This window comes from Loxodonta africana, chromosome 9 (genome assembly GCF_030014295.1).
Source record: "Loxodonta africana isolate mLoxAfr1 chromosome 9, mLoxAfr1.hap2, whole genome shotgun sequence".
Classification (NCBI taxonomy): Eukaryota; Metazoa; Chordata; class Mammalia; order Proboscidea; family Elephantidae; genus Loxodonta; species Loxodonta africana.
The window spans coordinates 100,099,805-100,124,110 of NC_087350.1; the positions used below are offsets into that span (position 1 = coordinate 100,099,805).

General features: G+C 39.5%; 1 protein-coding gene across 4 annotated transcripts in view; it reads left to right on the forward strand.

The window, feature by feature from the left end:
* The first annotated feature begins 61 nt into the window (after positions 1–61).
* The window catches only part of BNC2 (basonuclin zinc finger protein 2), a 481,109-nt gene continuing 456,864 nt past the window's right edge, over positions 62–24,306 (forward strand). For all 4 annotated transcript variants that reach the window (XM_010587927.2, XM_023545245.2, XM_010587928.2 and 1 more), the window contains exon 1: positions 62–156. In XM_010587927.2, the coding sequence (XP_010586229.1) occupies positions 154–156 (3 nt within the window). In that variant the 5' untranslated portion in view covers positions 62–153. The remainder of the gene's footprint in view (positions 157–24,306) is intronic.

Below are 24,306 nucleotides of genomic sequence, written 5' to 3' on the forward strand. Positions count from 1 at the left end.
GAGGCGGCGAGGCGGCCGCCGGAGGAACCCGGTGGGGGAGGGAGAGAAAGGCCGAGACAGAGGAGCGCGAGGCGGCCGAGGGGGCTGGTCCAGGCGCGGCCGCTAAGAGGAGACCAAGAGGCGGGGGCTGCACTTGACAACCAGCATGCCGAGATGGTAAGAAGTTTCCACCATCCTTTTCTTTCTATTCTAGACCTCGTCAGAAACGACCCCCGCGGCCGCTCGGGACCGTGTTTGCCTCAAGTTGAGCGGCTTGAGGTGGGGGGGGGGGGGGTGAAGAGGGCGAGCAGGAGAGGGAAACCCCAACCCTGCCTGACTCCTGCTGTGCTCCCGAAATCTTTCCCTAAACTTGGCCCCAAGTTTCTGAGGAGAGCTCCAGGTGGGAGGGGGCTGGTGGGGGGCGTGAAGTTGTACCCGCTCTCGCGGCGTCCGAGGAAAGGTGAGCGACAGGCGGGCAGGGGCTGAGTGGGGGCTCCGGGAAGTTGGGGACAGGCGTGGGGAGCACGGGGTGGAAGAGACACGGGGGGATGAATGGAGCATTAGCTGGAGCGCGGGGCGGGAAGGAGAGCGTTTGGGACCCACGGTAACTTTTTCAACTTGCCCCCGCGTGAGGGACCGGCGCGGGGCGTGGGTGCCCGGGCGCGCCCGTGCGCCGCGCAGAGAGGGCAGCGCCACCCGGTCCCCTCCCCTCTCCTTCCCATTCTGAAGCTTCCCTTTGTAAATGAAGATTGTAGGAAATATTCCTGGAGGTTTTAGGAAGAATGTGGAGAAACACAGGGCAGGAAAATAAGCTCTAGAATTTTTTTTTTTTTTTTTTGAGGTGGAATTGGGAAGGAGCGGATTTGTTTGACTTTACACGTTGGATGGAGGGTGGGATATGGGGCCTGGGGAGCGGGCAGAAATCAATAGAGTTAAAAAACAAAAAAACACTGGATTAAATTTCCCTTAAGGTGATACTTAAAAAGTTCCAAGTGCAAATGGTGGAAGGCACGGGATGGTTTGCGAAGCAAGCCTCCAGCCCGGCCTCTCTAGCGAAGCGGCTTCTCTGCAGCGAGGACGCCTGCAATTAGTTCGGCTGGTGATGAGCGGCTCTGTCCGCTTTCGGGGAAGTCATTTGTTAGAAATGGGACTTGACCACTCCCTGTGTTTTAGTTTACTTCCACCCAGCGTTGCTATTGTTACCCCCTACTTGGTGATCTGGTATACCGGGTTCTGCATGTAGACGGAATATGAAATATTTAAAAGAAAAAGGGAGATAGCGGGTTGGCATTTATTTCTCTTCCCCCCCCCATGTGACATCTCTTGTTTCAGTGATCAAAGCTACAACTGGAGTGTAGTGTAGGAGATGCGACTGTCAAATGCAGGCACCCCCCCACCACCAAAAAAAAAAAAGAGTGCTCCCAGGACTGTGGTTACAGTAACGCTGATAGAAATTAAAGTGGTTTTGAAATCAGCGTGCGATTTATGATGGTTCCCGTTTACCCTAGACTCAAGCTGTTGTAAAAGTGATGTACAAAAGACATCCTAAAAGAAACCTGTGTACCCAGAATTAAAGTGGCAGAAAGTGGCCTGTTTTGATTTTTTTTTTTTAATACTTCGTGGACAGTTGCAGTTGTTGGAACCCTTGTTTAAGTGGGGGCGTCAAAACAAAATATTAAACATATCTGTTAGAACTTTGAGAGTTTTTCCTCCAGCAGCATTTTACACAAGTACATTGTAAAAGCTAGTTGTAGGTCTGCTAATCACTTTGAACAGTGGCTAAGCCATTTGTCATCCACTGTTTTGTATTTTGCAATTTCAGATGTTAAACTGTGCACACACACACATGCTCTAAGTGGGGGAATTTCTTTTCTGGCACTATTATTTAGTGTGATCTGAAGATGTACACAAGAATAGTGAGACCTTGTACAAATTAATGGAACTTCCTTTACCATTTGGAATCACCAAAAAATCCCTTGTGAACCCATTTATGGGGTATCTGTGTTTTATGTTATATTTGTAGCTGTTTCATTTAAACCATTCAGTCTTAATGAAGTTCTTAGTTGTAGCTACTCTTTCTGGTCCTGGAGAGCATAGTATTTAAAATCCAGATTGCTAATCATTTTACCAAAGTACTGGATTGTCTTCACCTGAGGGAAGTTAATACTGAGCCTGAATGGAACTCTGTGCAAAGTATCTTGTGAGAAAAGTCGTTTTTCTCCTCTTGAGAATCTTAAAGTTGGGTGTTGTTTGCATGTAGCGCTTTGAACAAGAAGCAACCACGTGATTTAAAAAATAAATATTAGGAAAATATTAATAGCAGCTGTACATTTCCTAATATCTGATTTTTTTTTCTCTTCTACCTGTGGTGCAAGATATCTGTCAGGCAGGGATACATGATTACAAAAAGAAGCAGACAAAAGCAGAGCTGACTATTGCTATATTAAAATGTAAGTGTTACAGTTTGAATTTTCAAGTGAGAGTTTTTGAGTTCAGTGCTTTACATAACATTTTGTCCTAATCTTGCTTGCTGTCAGGGATGTTTCATGGTTGTGCAATTGCCGCAGTCAAGAATGCCAATTTGCATTCCAGGAGTGTCATTTGATTACTTTTATCTGCACAGCTCCAAGACCGGCCCAGACCTCTCGTTTCATCTTGCCATGTCACGAGTCAATGCTGTGTCGTCGTCTTTTCAAAAATCTGCCTGATTTAGACAAGAAAGAAAAGTACTTTCATGTTGCAGCCGCAGTCCCCTGCTAACTTGTCAGCAGCAGGATATGATTCACTTGGGCCCAGAAGAATGGAACAGAGAGGCGGGTTAGGCGGTTCAATAAAGCCCACGGACAGGTAGTGTGTGACATCCCCAGAGAGCCGCAGTTAATGAAGAACAGGTCTGCTTAGTTCTCCACACGCTGACCTGGTGCTGTCCCCACAGTTTTCTCATTTGATCTTTCCCAGCAAATTGATCTTTTCTTGTATTTTTTTGCCTTCCAAGTTAGTCCTTGTGGGACTGAAATTAGCAGAGCAACTTAAGTTGGATAATACAGCTGTTCAGAAAAGAAGAAATTGGACACTGGCTCAAAAAGGGGCGGGGGTGGAGGGGTAGGGGGAGCTATTCTTTTTGTTTTTGTTCCTGAGAATATTTCTTATGTTAAGGGAGTCCAAAATAGGTGATGACTTGAAGTTAGTGATTTCCTCTCCTTTTAATTTTAGAGTTAAGATTCAGCACTAGTTTAAATATTCCTTAAGTATTTGAAAGATGGTCCTAGGGAGTATGTGGAGTTCGATTTAGTGTTTTTCATATACACTTGTTTGAAATGATTTGCCAGTCGACGATGTGGCTTTTATGGCTGTTGTAATATAGACTAAATATCAATGACATATTTCAACTCTGTTATTTATAGTCTTCTAAATAACTCCAGTCCCAAAATATCCAATACTGAATTGCAGAAAAGATTAAACAATAAAGAAGTCATTACCAGTCTTGTGTATAAATATTATGGTACATGAAAATGTTTTCTACAAATTACCATCAGCATTTTTGTTTTACATAAGCTCCTCAGATATACTGCTAATAAAGTGTATTTTTTATCATTTTCAAGATTCTGCATTTAAATGTAGGTTTTTTAGAAAAGAGGTCAGATCACTAGGTCGACTTATACTGTGAATATTTAAACAAGTTATTTTTTTAATTAAAATTAATTTTAGACAAGATGGGCAAATCTAAGTTGGGAATGTACACATAATTTGGTTTAAACAGAATAAAGTTTCATTATAGAATTTTGTATATAAAGCGTAGATTGGAAGTATTTAATAGATTTTTAACTTGATGTGTGTATAAGGAGCAATGCTTTCTGAATTCCTCAGCAGATGGTCTCATTTACCATGTACATTCTTAAAAGAAACAGAGTTCAGAACATTTCTTGTGGAAGGGGAAGCAGCCCCCTTAAATCTTTTCACTGCTGGTAGGGAATTATATATGATCATTGGTTAGTAACCTCCTTTCTGAAGAGCTAGAGGGAGCCTCATGATTTTATTAGATATATTTAAGGTTAAAAAAAAAAAAATTCTGGCAATCAAAATGTTGCATAAAAAGAGTAGGTAATGAACACCAGCTCAGTGTTTAAGCTGGGAGGTGAGATTGTGGGTTTTTAAAGCTGTGACTGGAGCAATTACACTTTCTTACTAGTCAGCGAAGATTTCTGGGGTTCTACCTTTCGGATGATTTGAAGATCAAGCAAAATGCAACCAAATACATTTTAAATCTGTTCTGGTTTGCTAAGTACTGTTTATAGTTTTGTCACCTGAAGGAGTTCTTCTCATGTGTTAGTAGGCCAGCCTTGAAAGTTCTGTTAAAAGTGACTTCCCACTAGACAACTGAGGAGTGTGATACCTTCTTTCAGTTCTCAAGGACCATGTCCTTTCTGTAAATGATGATTTCTGAAGTAGCTTTACATACAACAGCTGCACTCCGAAGAGAAAACGCCTTTAAAATGTTTCATGTTATAGGCAAAAATAGTAAACCGTTTATAAAGCCGATATATTAGGAGTCAATAAATAAGTGAAATTTAAAGAAAGAGGACTTAAATGGTATTAAATTCAGTATTCGTTGTTTAATTTCACATTCGTATCACCCTTCCCACTAAAATTTGTGATGTTTACATTAAGAACCATTGATCATAGTTGCTGTTTAATAGTTATATACTAGTTTTTATAGCATTACTTTGGACAAACTTATTTTCCATTTAAGCAAATAATATAATCCAGTGAGATAAACCATCCAGATTTGTCTTTTTTAATTCTCTTGCACAGTAGCTCTTATTATGTCACTAGCCAATAAAAGCCTTTGTTTGCTGCTTATTAGAACCCTCAGTACACTCAAGAGTTCAGCTATAATTTAATTTGGGTGTTCAAAGAGGCTCCCTTGTTTTAGAACATGTTCTCAGTACGGTTTTGCCCTTTGTTGTGAACCTATATTCCAGCTCATGCATATGCATAAGAACGATTTTACAGATAAATCATTTTTTAAGGTTTTGCTGTAGCCAAGTCCTAACTTTTTGTCTTTTAAAACAGAAATCTGTATATAATCATGTCAGATGTTTTCTTTTTGCTTATTTTTTCCCCTTTACATTCTGGAGCTTTTTTTTTCCTTCTTGATTTTAAATAGTCTTGCCACTGTAATTTGAAATCAGCTCCCCGAGGAATACAACTTTCTCTTAAGGTGTTGTGAAAAGGACATTTAAAAAAAAAAGTAAGTTCAATAATTAAGAATTCTATTGAGGACATTTCACAGTTGCAGTCACTTGAAATTACACAAAGTTTGCCTTGCACTTAACTAATTGCTAGATGATAGATTCAGGATCCTTACGATAACTGCTGGGAAGTTTCGCAAAGAGTGGAAGGTGGCTTGAGAGTTTTGGTGGTATTCGTAACAAGTCACGTTAACCAAAGCCTAGAGTTTGACTGTAAAACTCTCAATAAGATGAACGCCAGGAATTCCACAAGGATGGCAGAATGGGCCAACTACTAAGTGAGTCACTGCATGTATGTCTTACCAGTGGGGGTTACATCAACCCAGCCCTCTAAATACAGCATTTAATAGCTGTCAAAATTTACAGTATTGTCTTGGAACTTGTGGTTCATGAGTTCATAGTCCCTGTTTTTTTGTGTTTAGTACAAAGATGTAACAACCCACACAAAACATTTTTCTCTTATTATGACCTTACTTTTGCCAAAGTGACCCATGCTGAAATTCCTTTTCAGCATCTTTTTTTTTTTAGTCCAAAGCCAGACATGTACCCAGACACAAAAGCCTCTGTGTATAGCAAGCTGTTTTAAATATTGTGACTCCACGATGTGCTGTCCTTTCTCTGCTTGAGCCAAGGGTCTCTGCTCAGTGTCTGTGGATTACTAAGCTCCTTCTTTATTGTACCTCTTGTCAGCTATTCCTATTCATTTAACCTTTCATTAGTGTCTGCGCAGCTTCACTGTCTGGAAAGGCAAGGAAAAACCGAAAGGCCCCACTGTCACAGTTATTAGATTTCTCGGTTACATCCCAGCAACCATAAAGAAGTTAGAGTCGACACTATTGTCGTGCATGCTGCTGTCCTGGGGTGCAGCTCTTCTGTGCATGTCAAGGACATGTGCCACATGTTGATATGCATACCGGGGATAAATGCACAACATCGGGGACAGGCTGACGCTGGCAGTAATGAGCTTTGTAGGAGTTATTGCAAGGACCAGCAGTTTGTGAAGGAATTTCACTTAGCAGGCCAAGGAGATAGATGGAGTTGAGAGTTGCCAAGATTTGCCTGTGTGGTGCTTGTCAGTCACATTGTTTTCATCTAAACTTCATTTGAGGGGAAAATTGAAGATGTTTGACAGCAATGAAAAGTCTTATTTTCCTTTTTTTAATCTTTTCGAGGACAAAAGCGGTATTTCTGGTGACTAGTGTATTATACCTTTTTTTAGTACTAAGTTATGTATGTGAATCAATCTCTTTAACAATTTGTCTTAATTCTTATACACTAAAAAAAATTGGGGATATTTTACAGATGTCATATATGTGTCTTAAAAACTGTGAAGATAATGTATTGGGAGCCCTGCTGATGCAGTGGTTAAGTACTTGGCTGCTAAGCTCAGTGGTTAGAACCTACCAGCTGCTCCAAAGGACAAAGATGTGGCAGTCTGCTTCCCTAAAGATCTACAGCCTTGGAAACCCTATAGGGCAGTTCTCCTCTGTCCTGCAGTGTCGTTGTAAGTCGGAATCAACTCGATGGCAGTGGAGTTTGGTGTTCTGGGGGGATTAAAGGTAATAAAAAAAGTAATAGAGCATATTAATTTTCCTGTAGTACCATTTTCCTCTTTTAGTTTCCATAGCCTAGTATTATCACTTGATTCTTTAGAAATGCGTTTGCCTGGAAACTTATTTGCCTCAATGTAAAGGAAATAAAGAATGATCGTGGGATCATTTTCAAATCATCATAAATACAAACATTTGCAGCTTTTGGGTTGGAACATATTCAGCATTATAGGAAATGAGCAGAATTACTTTAATGATTCTCAAATCATTTGACTAGAAAATGGTAATTAAGTACCTTCATCTCTGCCTCACCTAAAACTTTATTTATTTATTTTTAGCTTGGAAATTCTTTTTTTTACCAAGAATGAATAAAATATTGTCTTCCCAATTTTAGTAGTTTTTTTTTTCTTTTTGGTCAGTTCTTTTGGGGCTCTCTAATCCCTCTTCAAATATGTCAATGACTTACCATAAAATCTCTGTAAAGTGCTTTATAATTTTAACTTGAGCCTACCTTTTTTGGCCAAGGCTAACTTTTTAATAGTGTATTTGAAATTTTCTGTGGTAAGCCTCTCGTGGTGTCTTGTTGAAAGTGTTAGCAGTTTAAGTTACATCTGCTTCAGGGAAGAGAGAGGAGCTATTTTTCACCCCCCTAAGGTTGGTGATTCAAACCCACCCAGCTACACCTTGAAAATAAGTCCTGGTGATATGCTCCCTTAAAGATTTCGTTGAAGAAAATCCTGTGGAGCTCAATTCTGCTCTGGAACACATGGGGTCACCATTAGTTGAAATTGACTCCATGGCAGTGGGTTTTTTTTCCCTCCTCAGTTGGGATGCCCAGCCAATGTAGGCCCATGCCCCGTTGTCTTGGTTGTTTGGTGGATGTACTGTGTAGATTATATGGAGATGAATCTGCCCTGATCATCTGAGGTGAACTGTTGGCCTTCCTCTAGACAAGATAAAGAGTATGCTAATTTCCCCCTGTGTAATAGTCCAGCTATCATTTATTATGTGTTGAGGGGAACAGGAAGAAAGTGGGACTTGGGAAGATAAGGGCTGCAATTTTAAGACACTGTCCTCAAAAAAAAAAAAAAAAAAAAGAGTAAAATGGACTAGCGCTATGTGGTAAATAAGGAGCTCTGGTGGTGGAGTGGTTAAGTGCTTGACTGCTAACTGAAAGGTTGGTGGTTTGAAACCACCTGCTACTCCACAGAAGAAAGATGTGGCAGTCTGTCTCAGTAAAGATTACAGCCTTGGAAACCTTATGGTGCAGTTCTGTTCTGTCTTGTAGGGTCGCTATGAGTTGGAATCGACTTGTTGGCAGTGGGTTTTTTTTTTTTTTTTTGGTTTTTATGTGGTAAGTAAAGAGAAAGGAATACATGGCTGTAGTGTGTAGCTACTTTCTACAGGTGTCCTACACCCATTCTTGCTTCAGTCATTATCTCTATGTAGCTGACTGATCTTGGAAGACAATTGTACCAGTTGTACATTGAGATGGCCCTGGGACTGAGCAGGCCCCAATCTATTCACCTCCATTTTCTCATTTGTAAAACAAGTGAGTTTGGAATTTCTGAGTCTCTTTCTAATTGGAACATTTTATATTTTGTTTGATGGAACTGTGTAATCATCATCTAGGTCAATTGGTAGAACATAGTTCATAAAGTCAGTATTCTACATCCTACTTTGGTGATAGTGTCTGGCGTCTTAAAAGTTTGCGAATGGCCGTCTAAGATATAGCCATTGTTTTTTTCCTGTCCGGAGCGAAAAAGAATGAAGAAAACCAAAGACTCAAGGAAGCAATTAGTCCAAAGGACTAATGGCCCACAGGAACCACAGCCTCCACTAGCCTGAGACCAGAAAAACTAGATGGTACCCAGCTACCACTACCGACTCTTCTGAAAGGAGTCACAATAGAGGGTCCTGGACAGAGCAGGAGAAAAACCCAAATTCCTAAAAAAGAACAGATTTACTGATGTGATAGACTGGAGGAATCCCTGAGACAGTGGCCATTTGTAACCCTTCTAACTTGGATTTGAAGCCAGTTCTGGAGATCACCTTTTAGCCAAATAACAGACCAGAAAAACAAGCCCATTGCTGTGGGGTAGATTCTGACTCATAGCAACCCTATAGCAGACAGGCTTATACAATAAACAATAACACCTGTGAGGAAAGTGCTTCTTAGAGCAATCAAAGAGACCACAAGGGCAGCATTTGCCCAAAAGCAAAGATGGGAAGGCAGGAAGGGGTAGAAAAACCAGATGAATGGAAATGGGGAACTCAGGCTAGAAACAGAGAGAGTGCTGACATATTGCAGAGATTACAACCAATGTCATGGAACACTTTGTATATAAATTATTGAATGGGAAACTAATTTGCTCTGTAAACCTTCACCTAAAACACAATTCAAAAAGAAATAAAGCATACCCCTTACTAACAAAAAATGAGATGCCCTTCATTAAAAAAAGATGTAGTCGTTGTTGTTAGGTGCCATTGAGTCTATTCCGACTCATAACGACTCTGTGTACAACAGAACGAAACACTGCCTGGCCCTGCACCATCCTTACAATGCTTATTCTTAAGCCCATTGTTGCAACCACTGTGTCAGTCCATCTCATTGAGGGTCTTCCTCTTTTTCCCTGACCCTTTTAGTTTACCAAGCATGATGTCCTTCTCTAGGACTGATCCTGACAACATGTCCAAAGTACGTGAGGCATAGTCTCGCCGTCTTTGCTTCTAAGGAGCGTTCTGGTTGTATTGCTTCCAAGACAGATTTGTTCATTCTTCTGGCAGTCCCTGGTATATTCAGTATTATCCAAGACCACAACTCAAAGGTGTCAGTTCTTCTTCAGTCTTCTTTATTCATTCTCCAGCTTTCACATGCATGGGTTGTGACTGAAAACACCTTGGCTTGAGTCAGGCGCACCTTAGTCTTAAGGTGACATCATTGCTTTTCAACACTTTAAAAACGTCCTTTGGAGCAGATTTGTCCAATGCGGTGTGTCTTTTGATTTCTTGACTGCTGCTTCCATGGGTGTTGATTGTGGATCCAAGTAAAATGAAATCCTTGACAACTTCAATCTTTTCTCCGTTTATCATGATGTTGCTCGTTGGTCCAGTTCTGAGGATTTTTGTTTTCTTTATGTTGAGGTATAATCCATACTGAAGACTGTGGTCTTTGATCTTCATTAGGAAGTGCTTCAAGTCCTCTTCGCTTTCAGCAAGCAAGGTTGTGTCATCTGCATAACGCAGGTTGTTAATGATTCTTCCTCCAATCCTGATGCCCCGTTTTTCTTCATATAGTCCAGCCTCTCGGATTATTTGTTCAGCATACAGATTAAATAGGTATGGTGAAAGAATACAACCCTGAGGCACACCTTTCCTGACTTTAAACCAATCAGTATCCCCTTGTTCTGTCCGAACAACTGCCTCTAAATCTATGTAAAGGTTCCTTATGAGCACAGTTAAGTGTTCTGGAATTCTCATTCTTCGCAGTGTTACCCATAGCTTGTTATGATCCGCCTTTGCATAGTCAGTAAAACACAGGTAAACATCCTTCTGGTATTCTCTGCTTTCATCCAGGATCCATCTGACATCAGCAATGATATAGCTGGTTCCATGTCCTTTTCTGAAACCAACCTGAATTTCTGGCAGTTCTCTGTCGATATACTGCTGCAGCCATTTTTGAATGATGTTCAGCAGAATTTTGCTTGCATGTGATATTAATGGTATTGTTCTATAATTTCCACATTCGGTTGCATCATCTTTCTTGGGAATAGGCATAAATATGGATCTCTTCCAGTCAGTTGGCCAGGAAGCTGTCTTCCATGTTTCTTGGCATAGACAAGTGAGCACCTCCAGCGCTGCATCTGTTTGTTGAAACATCTCAATTGATAGTCTATTAATTCCTGGAGCCTTGTTTTTCTCCAGTGCCTTCAGAGCAGCTTGGACTTCTTCCTTCAGTACCATTGGTTCCTGATCATATGCCACCTCTTGAAATGGTTGAATATCGAGTAATTCTTCTTGGTATAACGGCTCTGTGTATTCCTTCCATCTTCTTTTGATGCTTCCTGCCTCATTTAATATTTTCCCCCATGGAATCCTTCACTATTGGAACTTGAGGTTTGAATTTTTTCTTCAGTTCTTTCAGCTTGAGAAACGCTGAGCGTGTTCTTCCCTTTTGGTTTTCCATCTCCAGCTCTTTGCACATGTCATTATAATACTTTATTTTGTCTTCTCGAGAGGCCCTTTGAAATCTTTTGTTCGTTTCTTTTACGTCATGAATTCTTCCTGTTGCTTTAGCTGCTCGATGCTCAAGAGGAAGTTTCAGAGTCTCCTCTGACACCCACCTTGGTCTTTTCTTTCTTTCTTGTCTTTGCAGTGACCTCTTGCTTTCTGCATGGATGATGTCCTTGATGTCATTCCACAACTCGTCTGGTCTTCGGTCACTAGTGTTCAATGTGTCAAATCTATTCTTGAGATGGTCTCTAAATTCAGGTGGGATATATTCAAGGTCATATTTTGGCTCTCGTGGACTTGCTCTGATTTTCTTCAGTTTCAGTGTGAACTTGCGTATGAGCAATTGATGGTCTGTTCCACAGTCGGCCCCTGGCCTTGTTCTGACTGATGATATGAGCGTTTCCATCGTCTCTTTCCACAGATGTAGTCAATTTGATTTCTGTGTGTTCCATCTGGCGAGGTCCATGTGTATAGCCGCCGCTTATGTTGGTGAAAGAAGGTATTTGCAATGAAGAAGTCGGTGGTCTTGCAAAATTCTATCATTTGATCTCCGGCATTGTTTCTGTCACCAAAGCCACATTTTCCAACTACTGGACCTTCTTCTTTGTTTCCAACTTTCGCATTCCACTTGCCAGTAATTATCAATGCATCTTGATCGCATGTTCGATCAATTTCAGACTGCAGCAGCTGATAAAGATCTTCTGTTTCTTCATCTTTAGCCCTAGTGGTTGGTGCATAAATTTGAATAATAGTCGTATTAACTGGTCTTCCTTGTAGGTGTATATATATTATCCTGTCATTGACAGCGTTGTAGTTCAGGATAGATCTTGAAACGCTCTTTTTGACAATGAATGCAACACCATTCCTCTTCCAGTTGTCATTCCCAGCATAGTAGAATATATGATTGCCTGCTTCAGAATGGTCAATACCAGTCCATTTCAGCTCACTAATGCCTAGGATATTGATGTTTATACGTTCCATTTAATTTTTGACGATTTCCAATTTTCCTAGATTCATACTTTGTACATTCCAGGTTCCGGTTATTAATGGATGTTTGCAGCTGTTTCTTCTCATTTTGAGTCGTGCCAAATCAGCAAACGAAGGTCCTGAAAGCTTTACTCCAGCCATGTCATTAAGGTCAACTCTACTTTGAGGAGGCAGCTCTTTCCCAGTCATCTTTTGAGTGCCTTCCAACCTGGGGGGCTCATCTTCCAGCACTATATCAGACAGTGTTCCGTGGCTATTCATAAAGTTTTCACTGGCTAATGCTTTTCAGAAGTAGACTGCCGAGTCCTTCTTCCTAGTCTGTCTTAGTCTGTAAGCTCAGCTGAAACGTGTCCTCCGTGGGTGACCTTGCTGGTATCTGAATACCAGTGGCATAGCTTCCAGCATCACAGCTATACACAAGCCCCCACAGTACGACAAATGACAGACGTGTGGGGGCCATCTGACGTTAGCAATGATATAATCATAGCAATGTACTATTTTAAAAATCTTCATTTAGAGAGAATTTATGTACCATACGGTTCATCCGTTTAAAATGTACAGCTCAGTATTTTTCGTTACATTCTAAGAGCTGTGTTCCACAAGAAATTTTAGAGCATTTTTATCACCCCAAAAAGAATTCCACTACCTCTAATTCTCCCTCTCCTGTTTTAGGCAAACGCTAATCTACTTTTTGTTGCTATAAATTTTCCTGTTATGGACATTTCATATAAAAATGGATTCATACAATATGTGGCCTTTTGTGTCAGGCGTCCTTCATTTTGCATAATGTTTTCAAGGTTCATCCATTTCATATCATGTATCAGTTCTTCATTCCTTTTTATTCACAAATATTGTATGGATCTACAACCTTTTATTTATCTGTTTATCATTGGATGGACATTTGAGTTGTTTCCACTTTTTGGCTATTAAATGAATAATGGTGCTGTAAACATTTGTGTACACATTTTGTGTAAACATGTTTTCATTTTTTGGGGGCATGTACCAAGGAGTAGAATTGCCTGGGTTACAACGTAATTCTATCTTTAACCTTTTGCGGAACTGCCAAATTGTTTTCCAAAGCAGCTATACCATTTCACATTACTACCAGCAGTGCATGAGTGTTTTGGTCTTTCCACATCCTCGTCAACACTTATTGTTGCCTATCTTTTGTTTTAGCCACTCTAGTGGTTGTGTAGTAGTATTGCATTGTGTGTTTTTTTTTTTTCTTTTAATAATATTGTATTGTGTTTTAGGTGAAAGTCTATCATTGTAGCTTTGATTTGCATTTCCCTGACTGGTAATGATGTTGAGCATCTTTTCATGTGCTTACTAGCCATTTGTTTATTGTCTTTGGAGAAATTCGTGTTCAAATTCTTTGCCCATTTTTCCTTTGGGTTATTTTTCTTTTAATTGTTGAGTCGTAAGAGTTGTTTATATATTTAGGGTACATGTTCCGTATCAGATTTATGACGTTCAAATATTTTATCCCATTCTGTGAGTTGTCTTTTTACTTTCTTGATGATGTCCTTTAAACACAGAGTTTTAAATGTTGATGAAGTCCAACTTTTAAATTTTTTCTTTTTTGTTTTTGATGTCCTAAGAAAGCATTGTCTCATGCAAGGTCGCAAAAGTTTACCCCGTGTTTTCTTCTAAGACTCATCGTTTGAGCACTTTGATCCATTTGAGTTGACTTTTGTATATGATGTGAGGAAGGGAAGTCCAACTTCATTCTTTTATATATATATGGATATCTAGTTGCTCCCAACACTGTTTGTTGAAAAGACTGTTCTTTCCCCATTGACTTGTGTTGGCACCCTTGTTGAAAATCAGCTGAGTCTTTTTTTGGACTTTCCATTCTGTCCCATTGATCTATGTGTCTATCCTTATGCCAGTACCACACTATCTCGATTACTGTAACTTTGTAGTAAATTTGCAGTTGCGAAGTGTGAGTCCTCCAACTTCGTTCCTCTTTTTCAAGATTGTTTTGGCTATTCTTGGTCCCCTTAGCAATTTACTTTTAAAAGTCAGGTTTATCTGACAATCAGAAGAATAAAGGAAGCATTAAGGAAGTACATTCTATTGTTTGAGCAAAAAACTGTTGGTGGTATTCCAGAGGACAAGAAATATGTCAGTCTGTAGCCAAAAGATGATAGTACTCCTAGTTCCCTGGAAAACACCCTGGTTTTACTTTGATGTTTCTTAATTATCATTGCCTTTGAAAGCATTCTAGGTGTTCCGTATGATAAGAGACACACTTCATGCCCTGGAGGGTGGAATTAAGTACCTAGAAATAATTGTTTTTGGTTTTATACACACCTCAAAAGGAAAGGGGAAAAAAAATCATTGAGAAAATTTGTCTTCCTACACATCCCGTCATGACTAGAAAAACACCAATAGAGATGAAACTAAAAAATGTTGTATCATCTCCAAACCCAATCTGACTGGTCCAGTTCAGTTTTAAGTAAATTACCATGTTCAAATCTGACACGGCACATTTGGAAACATGAGATTATTTTGCTGTTTACCTGGCAGCTTTTGTAATTCAAGAATCTGATCATTGAATTAGAGAAATTTGCATATATGTGAAAGGTAACTTGGTTTGAAGACAGCTATGTTGTAGCATTGTTGGATTTGTTAAAAGTTTTAATTTTCTCCTTTTTCATGTTAATAATGACCTATATTCAGTGCCATGTAAGTGATTGCTTTTCTGTTATTCTGTTGGACCACTCTTACCTTAAGTGTATTGACTTTTTTTTTTGCCTTTTGTCAGTTGTTTTAGACACATTTTATTATTCAATTAGGCATCAACTATTGATCAAATGGCTAATTCTGATCAAATGTATATGTGGTGAGTGCATGTTTTTTCCTCAGCATTGTTTACATATATAAATAATAACTAGCCAATATATTTGGAGGATTTACCTTCATCGTGGTGAAAATTCTGTAAAGAATTTAAAACCATGTACAAAAATTGGCAGGGCAGAAAATTTTATACCTACTGGACAGGTGGTGATTTTTGGTTATATATAAAAATTTTTAGTATACCAAATGACACATTGTGTTTGTGTTGAACAAAGTTAATGTTACTGTTCTGTTTTTTAAACATGTTGACATGTGCTCGTATGTCTGTTGCTTTGTATGGCATGAAAAAACCATGTGAGTTGTTATGATATATGATAGTTGATGTTTTCCATGGTTTAGAACCGTGAAGAAGGTAATTGACTTGAATGTTGTAGGCACACAAAGAAAGTCCCCTCAGCTTTGTGTCTTGTGGATCTAATTTGACTGTAGTACACATTTCACTATCCAGTGGATTGTTGTGTGCTGTCGAGTTGATTTCGACTCACAGCAACCCTTATAGGACAGAGTAGGTAATATTTAGGGAGCAGATCACCAGGTCTTTTCTCCCTCGAACTGGCCGGTAGATTCAAACTGCTCACCTTTTGGTTAGCAGCTTTGTACTTAACCATTGCTCCACCAGGGCTTCTTATCTAGTAGATTTGGGACATTTATGCCATCAATACATAGGCTAACAGGTATGCTTCTGGAAGTACAATGAGATAGTTCAGATTTCTGTCTCATTAAAAATGGTAATTGTAAACAAACCATTGTGTTTGTATTGGTTTTTGATAGACTAAAACATTAATTTTGCTTCACAGCATGTGAACTCTAAAAAATATTAAAAGTAGATGAATATTTTAAAATCCAAGGAATTCTGCCAGGTGTGGAGCCAAACTTTTCACTGTATGTGTATCCTACGCTAACAGTAACTTTCATAAAGGACCCATGCCTATGCGTCGGTCTTCATTCCTTCTCTTGTGTCCATAAGCTAAAACCAATCCCTGGCATGACATCTCTGCATACAGAGGACGGTGATGATTAGGTCAAATGAAGTTAGTTTGTATGTCAAGAAGCATCCAGGAGAAGAAATTCGTAGTTTACAACGTCCTTAAGAGGAAGTATAGAAGACAGAATTGAATGGCTAACTGAATTTAGGTGAGTCTTTTTGTGTTTTGGGGGCCAGGGAGAGCTTAAGACTAATGCTTGTAATTTTCATATTGCAATAGATAATTCAGTACATAATTTTGGTGGTTTCAGTTCTGTGTGTGGATGACATGGTGAATATTGAATATACTAACTAGCTCAATGTTTTGTGATATATCTCTGAATGTTTTACTAGTAGTATTGTCAAATTGTATTCCTGAAATGCAGATATACCAAAATAATAAATCTGTTAACTGGACACAAGTAAATGTTTGCCTACTATATATGTAGAACAAATTGCTGAAGATTGACATACAATTTTGGAAATGGCAGGTTATGAAATAGCATTAGACAATGTACTGATTTGGTAAAAGTAAAAATACATTTAGAAAATCTTTAGATTTTTATGTTAAAGCTGTCCATTTGACACAGACATGGAACTCTAGTTGACTGTATTTTCCAAAGTATAACATAGCATTTAATTATTTTAGAATGTAACAGTTCAAAAGGTATTTGAGTTCTTGCATATACATGGCACTGTGTTAGGTGCTATAGGTTTTACAGATGAAGTAGAAGCTATAACCCTAACATTAACCAGTTGCCGTTGGATCTGTTTGACTCATGGTTACCCCACGTGTGTCAGAGTAGCACTGTTCCCCATGGGGTTTTCAGTGGTTGATTTTTCAGAAGTAGACCTGCAGGCCTTTCTTCCAGGGTCCCTCTGGGTGGATTTGAACCATTAGGTTAACAGCCAATCATTTTAACCCTTTGTACCACCGAGGGACAATCTTAACATTAAGAAGCATAAAATCCATTAGGAGAATAGTCATATCTTAAAGGAGTAATCATAGTCCACTCATGGTATGCTTCTGGCCTTCAGAGGCCTGTTGGGTGCTGTTGAGTTAATTCTGACTCATAACAACCCTATACGATGGAGTAGAACTGCCCCATAGGGTTTCCTAAGCTGTAATATTTACAGGAGCAGATTGCCAGGTCTTTGCTCCCGTGGAGAGCTGGTGGGTTTGAACCCCTAACCTTTTGGTTAGCAGCCAAGTGCTTAACCATTACGCCAGTAGGGCTTCTCCTTTGTAGGTCTTCTGTTGTTATGTGCCATCAAGTCTATTCCAACTCATGTTGTTGTTAGGTGCTGTGAAGTCGATTCGTAGAGACCCCAGTGTACAACAGAATGAAACACTGTCCAGTCCTACACCACCCTCACAATCGTTGTTATGCTTGAGCCCATTGTTGCAGCCACTGTGTCAATCCATCTCGTTGAGGATCTTCCTCTATTTCGCTGACCATCTACATTACCAAACATGATGTCCTTCTCCAGGGACTGATCCCTCCTGACAACATGTCCCTAAGTATGTGAGATGTACTCTGGCCATTCTTGCTTCGAAGGAGCATTCAGGTTGTACTTCTTCCAAGGCAGATTTGTTCATTCTTTTGGCAGTCCATAGTATATTCAGTATTCTCCAACAGCACAATTCAAAGGCATCAGTTCTTCTTAGGTTTTCCTTATTCTTCTTCAGTTTTCTTTATTCATTGTCCAGCTTGCACATTCATATAAGGCGATTGAAAACACCATGGCTTGGGTAAGGTGCACCTTAGTCTTCAAGATAAAGAGGCCTTTTGCAGCATATTTGCCCAATGCAATGTGTCTTTTGATTTCTTGACCACTGCTTCCATGGGTGTTGATTGTGGATCCAAGTAAAATGAAATCCTTGACAATTTCAGTTTTTTCTCTGTTTATCATAATGTTGCTTATTGGTCCAGTTGTGAGGATTCATAGTGGCTCTATATGACAGAGTAGAACGGCTCCGTAAGGTTTCCTAGGCTCTCATCTTTACAGGGGCAGATCATCAGGTCTTTTCTTGCACAAAATTGCTGGGTGGGTTTGAACTGCCTACCTTTCTGTTAGCAGCTGAGCGCTTAACCGTTGAACCACCAGAGCTCCTTCTTTGCCTCCTGATTTTGTCAGTAGATCTTTTAAAGAGATCAGTCCTTCAGGGACTCATGCAGTTTGTTTACCAGACTGAGGGATGTATACATATGAATGCCATATGAATTGGAATACTCATTGGCATAATTAGCACATTCTTTCCTTTGTTGCTTCTGCCTTGATGAGCCTGATATTTGAGCAGAGAATATTAGGTGGTGGAGTGAGGGACTTGAGGGCATCTTCCCACTATAGGGAAACCCTTTCTAGTGGCCTTCATTGCTAATTGCACACCACTTGGGTTCCTTTTCGCCTCCAGAGTCCTTGGAAGAGAACTGACAACATTTGCCTCTCTCTTACCGCCCCCCTTCCCTTTTGATTGTTGACACATTCCTATTTCTTTAGGTATGTTAATATTATCAAGCAGTTATTACTTAGTCTACAGAGCTAGTTTTTAGGGTGACTATCGTGGCTTGTTGATGTATCTCATACAGTTGACAGTCTTCATTTCCTTCAAATTTCTTGGGATGCCTCATGCTACATTTCATGTACATGTCTTGTGTATGGGTAGGAGAGAGTGGTGGGAGGTCATAGAATAAGACAATAGTCTTCTGGGAGATAAAAGGGGTATATGTTGTTAAAAAAAAAAAAAAAAACCTGTGGATCTCAATTTCTACTGGGGAATGCCTCGTAGAGAAAGATCCCTGATCTTCGACTAGCTTTATTTTATATATAGGTGGAATAAACTGCTCTGGAAGTCAAGAGGGGTACTTGTGTGTGTTTAAGGGGGTGGTGTGTGTGTGTTACCCTTCTTTGCATCTATTTTCTGTGACAGAAAGTTTCCTCAGTTACCGTGGGCTTCTCTTACCCATTAGGTCAAGATTAGATTTCAAATAATGTTTTACATTGTGTAATGCTAAACATCTATTTTATTGTGTTATTTTATGGATATCAAAAAACTCCAAACAGTTAAAAGCTATACCTTTAACTTCATATTGGTTCGTTGCAGCAACTTCCCAGTTAGTGTTTCATCTCTTTACTTTCAGTCTTTCATTCCTTTTAAAACCTTTAATATGAATTAGATTCTGACTGGAGAGAAGAACTTGTTAACCAGAGAAAAGGTAGAAAGATCAGGCACTGAATATCCATCACGTTGACCTCAGAAGGATAGAAGTTGGTGGACCTCCTGTTGTCGTGGTTTCCTCAGGTTTAGTCTTTTATCCTTACATCCGTTTTTTCTTTCTACGTGTAAGTTTCAGAGCAGTCATGGTATAAGAATTTTATTAACTGTCTACTAAGATTTAATACGTTCCAGATTTTAAATTTGAAGAGGTTTCAAAACTGCAAATAAAGTGAGCGGGGAGGAGCAGAAGGGAGAAATTGCACAGGACATGTTGAACAGTGATAAAAGTGTAGTTAGATGGACTGAAAAACAAAAGGTCAGTTAAAATGAGTGCCATTAGACTTATATTTAAATATTCCCCTCCTCTCTCCACTCATGATAAGCTTTTGGGGGGGGGCTGTTTTTCTTCTCTAGCATGTTCCATTTAACTAGGGATCTCTTCCTTTTGAACCCATCACCTGCTGGCCAAACCCTATTAAATCTGCCTCCCCTATCAGATACCACCTCTTATCACCTCTGCTGCCATCACCCTGGTCCAAAGCACCATCACCATTTGCCTCGAATACTAAGGTATCTTCTAGCTGGCATTAGTGACTCCACTCTTGCCTCTCCCCCTACCCCACCTCCAGTCTTCTTCCCACAGAGGGATCACTTCCCTATCTCAAAACCATCTAGTAACCTCACCCTCCAGCAAAATCCAAAGTCCTTACCAGGACTGAAAATGCTTTGTCAGATGTGGCCCTTATCCAATGCTCCAACACCATATCCTTTTTTTTTTTTTCAGTTGTGCTTTAGATGAAGGTTTACAGAGCAAATTCTTTTCTCATTAAAACAGTTAATACATGTTTTGTGACATGGGTTGCCAACTCCACAATGTGTCAACACTCTCCCCTTCTCGACCTCGGTTTCCCCATTTTCTGCTTTCCTGTCCCCTCCTGTGTTCTCATCCTTGACACTGGTTTGGTGTGCCCATTTAGTCTTGTTTTGTTTTATGGGCCTGTCTAATCTTTGGCTGAAGGGTGAACCTCAGGAGTGACTTCAGTACTGAGTTAAGAGAGCATTTGGGGGCCCATATCCTATTTCTTGTTCCCTCTACTCCGGGCACACTCATCTTGGTCCTGTTGAGTGAGCATGCCAGGTTTGTACCTACCTCAGCTCTTTGCATGTGGTTTTCCTCTGCCTGTCATGCTTTTCTTACAGATTTTTTCATGGCTCCCTCCTTCACTTCATTTATTTCTCCTCTGACATGTCACCCCTCCAAAGAGAACTTCCTGACAACCCTCCTTCTCCTGCTGGGTCCCCACGCTCTATTTCCTTGACCTGTTATGTCTTTTTTTCTTCATAGCATTTATCATTACTTGAAATGTGTTATTACGTATATATGTATATATTTTTTATGTATACTTTATCACCTGTCTTCTTCACTAGATGTAAGCAGCATAAAAACAGGGACCTTTATCTTCTGTCTGTTCTGTTCATTTCTGAATTTCCAATACCTGCAACAGTGCCTTGCCATGGGAAAAAATCCACAAATATTTATTGAATGAATGAATGAACCTGCCTATATATGATTACCTTTGTTATCAAAAATAAATTCATTATCAGCTTTCATCAGGTGTTAGTTATTCCACGGAGGGCTATTTATGACATCTGCTGCTGCAGTTCTGCTTACATTTAGCTCAGTTGGTTGGAGCAGTGGTTTCCAATGTGGGTATAAAAAAAAAAAATAGACACCCCAAAACAAAACAAATCCGTTACCGTTGAGTTGATTCCGACTCTTAGCAATTCTTTAGAACAGTAGACTGCCCCATGGAGATTCAGAGGAGTGACTGGTGGATTCAACTGTTGACCTTTTGACCTGTTAGCAGCTGAACTCTTAACCACTGTGCCACTGGGCTCCTTTAAGATGTGGGAAACTATATTAGAAATTCGATTATCTCATTTTATTTTTGTGTGTATTACAATGTGCATGATACAGTACAGATACAAGCGGTGCAATGTGCAATTAAAAAAAAATGGAGACTGGATTGAGCATGACTGAGACAGGAGATGATTAACTTTGCTTAAAGCAAAATGTATCTCCCTAGTCAAGCTGTTAAACAGATTTTGTGCTTTTGAGTAATAAGGTGGTGTTTGTACCACTGGTGAGAGTGTGTAAAATCTGTTCCACTCTCCAAAAAATGAAACCAATCTCATTGGATTGGGAGTGAGATATTATATATGAAGTTCAACCTGAATGTGTAAATTCCTTACATATTGTGTGTGTGTGTGTGTATTCATTCATTCATTCCTTAGCAGTCAACCTCTGGTGAAATTTCCCAATCTCTTCAGTTAAAGTACACCTGTAGTGGGGTCCAGGAGTAACTATTTTTGTACCTAGGTCAACAGGTGTTTGGAGGTGTATGAGCTATTTCAATGATGATTAATAATTGCTGCCTGATAGGTCTACTTTTAGATGATCTGTGCTTTTGATTAACCTTTGAATAGTATTTTTCCTTATTTTAAATAATTTAGCTTTTTTAATGAAGCCTTATTAGAAATGTTGGGTTCTTATGACTTTTTTTAACAGCTTTATTGTGATATAATTCACGTACCATACAGTTTACCTCTGTGACTAAGTTTTATAGTTCCCCTTTGTAATTACAGTGTATGCAATTTTGAAGACACTTAATATGAGAAATAAAAAATTGATATACTTAGCTTAGGGAGGAAAGTCTAGTTATGGCTTATGTTAAATACCTTCTTAAATTAAATGAAGTTTTATAACATTTGAAGAACATATTATTGTTTGACAGGATCGATAAACTTGAATGAAGCATTGAAGCAATTGATACACTAATAAACAGGCTAAGGAAACTAGAAAACCACAAATAAGCAGAAACAAGTTAAGCACTATTCTTTATAAAATAGTCACCCTAGAGGATCTTACAGTTAATCCTGTGATGGATGTCGTTAGGTGCATTGGGTCAGTTCCAACTCATAGCATCTGCATGTACGAGAGAACGAAACATTGCCCAGTCCTGCCCCATCCTCACAGTCATTGCTTTGTTTGGGCCCATCGTTGTATCCACTGTGTGAGTCCATCTCATTAAGGGTCTTCTTCTTTTTTGCTGATGTCCTTTACTAAGCGTGATATCCTTCCCGAGGGACTGGTCCCTCCTGATAACATGTCTAAAGTACGTGAGAAGAGGTCTCGTCATCCTCGCTTCGAAGGGGCATTCTTGCTATATTTCTTCCAAGACAGATTTGTTCATTCTTCTGGCAGTCCATGGTGTACTCAGTATTGTTCATCAACACCACAGTGCAAATGCATCAATTCTTCTTTGGCTTTCCTTATGCATTGTCCAGCTTTTACATTCACATGAGGCAACTGAAAATACCGTGGCTTGGGTCAGGCGTACCTTAGTGCTGAAAGTGACATCTTTGCTTATTAACACTTTTAAGAGGTCTTTTGCAGCAGATTTGCCCAATGAAACATGTCCTTTGATATCTTGACTGCCGCTTCCATGGGCATTGATTGTGGATCCAAGTAAAGTGAAATCCTTGACAACTTCAGTCTTTTTGGCATTTATCATGATATCACTTATTTGTCCACTTGTGAGGATTTTTCTTTTCTTTATGCTGAGATGTAATCCATATTGAAGGCTGGACTCTCTTTTCTTCATCAGTAAGTGAAATCCTCTTCACTTTCACTAAGCAAGGTTGTATCATCTGCATATTGCTGTGGTTAATGAGTCTTCCTCCAGTCCTGATGCCGAGTTCCTCTTTGAGCTGTCCAGCTCTTCAGATTTTTTGGTCAGCATACGGATTGAATAAGTATGGTGAAAAGATAGAACCCTGATGCACACCTTTCCTGGTTTTAAGCCTTGCAGTATCTCCTCATTCTGTTCAAAAAACTGCCTCTTGGTCTATGTATAGGTTCTACATGAACACAATTAAGTGTTCTGGAATTCCCATTCTTCTCTATGTTATTCATAATTTGTTATGATCCACACAGTCGATTGCCTTTGCAGAGTCAGTTAAACACAGGTAAACATCTTTCTGTTATTCTCTGCTTTCAGCCAACATGCATCTGACATCAGCAGTAATATACCTTATTCCATGTCCTCTTCTGAATCTGGCTTGAATTTCTGGCAGCTCCCTGTCGATGTACTGCTGCAACTGCTTTTGAATGATCTTCAGCAAAATTTCACTTGTGTGATGACATTAATGATATTGTTTGAAATTTCTGCATTCTGTTGGATTGCCTTTCTTTGGAATGGGCACAGATATGGATCTCTTCCAGTTGGTTGGCCAGATAGCTGTCATCCAAATTTCTTGGCATAGACAAGTGAGTACTTCCAGCATTGCATCCATTTGTTGAACCATCTCAACTGGCATTCCATCAATTTCTGGAGCCTTGTTTTCCATGAATGCCTTCAATGTAACTTGGACTTCTTTCTACATTACCTTCGGTTCTTGATTATATGCTGCCTTCTGAAATGGTTGGACATTGACCAATTCTTTTTGGTAGAGTCACTCCGTATATTCCTACTGTCTTCTTTTGATGCTTCCTGTGCTGTTCAATATCATGCCCATAGAAGCCTTCACTGTTGCAACTCGAGGCTTGAATTTTTTCTTCAGTTCTTTCAGTTTGAGAAATGCCAAGCGTGTTCTTCCCTTTTTGTTTTTCTAACACCATGTTTTTGCACATGTCATTATGATACTTTGTCTTCTGGAACTGCCCTTTGAAATATTCTATTCAGCTCTTTTATTTCATCATTTCTTCCATTTGCTTTAGCTACTTGATGCTCAAGAGCAAGTTTCAGAGTCTCTTCTGACATCCATTTTGGTCTTTTCTCTCTTTCCTGTCTTTTTAATGACCTCTTGCTTTTGTCATGTATGATATCCTTGATGCCATTCTACAACTCGCCTGGTCTTCAGTCATTAGTGTTCAATGCATCAAGTCCATTCTTGAGATAGTCTCTCAATTTAGGTGGGATAAACTCAAGTTTGTACTTTGGATCTCATGGACTTGTTTTAATTTTTTTCAGCTTCAGTTTGAGCTTGCATGTGAGCAATTGATGGTCTGTTCCGCAGTCGGTCCCTGACCTTGTTTGGACTGATAATATTGAATTTTTCCCTCGTCTCTTTCCACAGATATAATCGATTTGATTGATGTGTATTTCATCTGGCAAGGTCCACAAGTATAATCGCCTTATGTGTTGCGAAAAAGGTATTTTCAATGAATAGGCCGTTGGTCTTGCAAGATTCTACCAT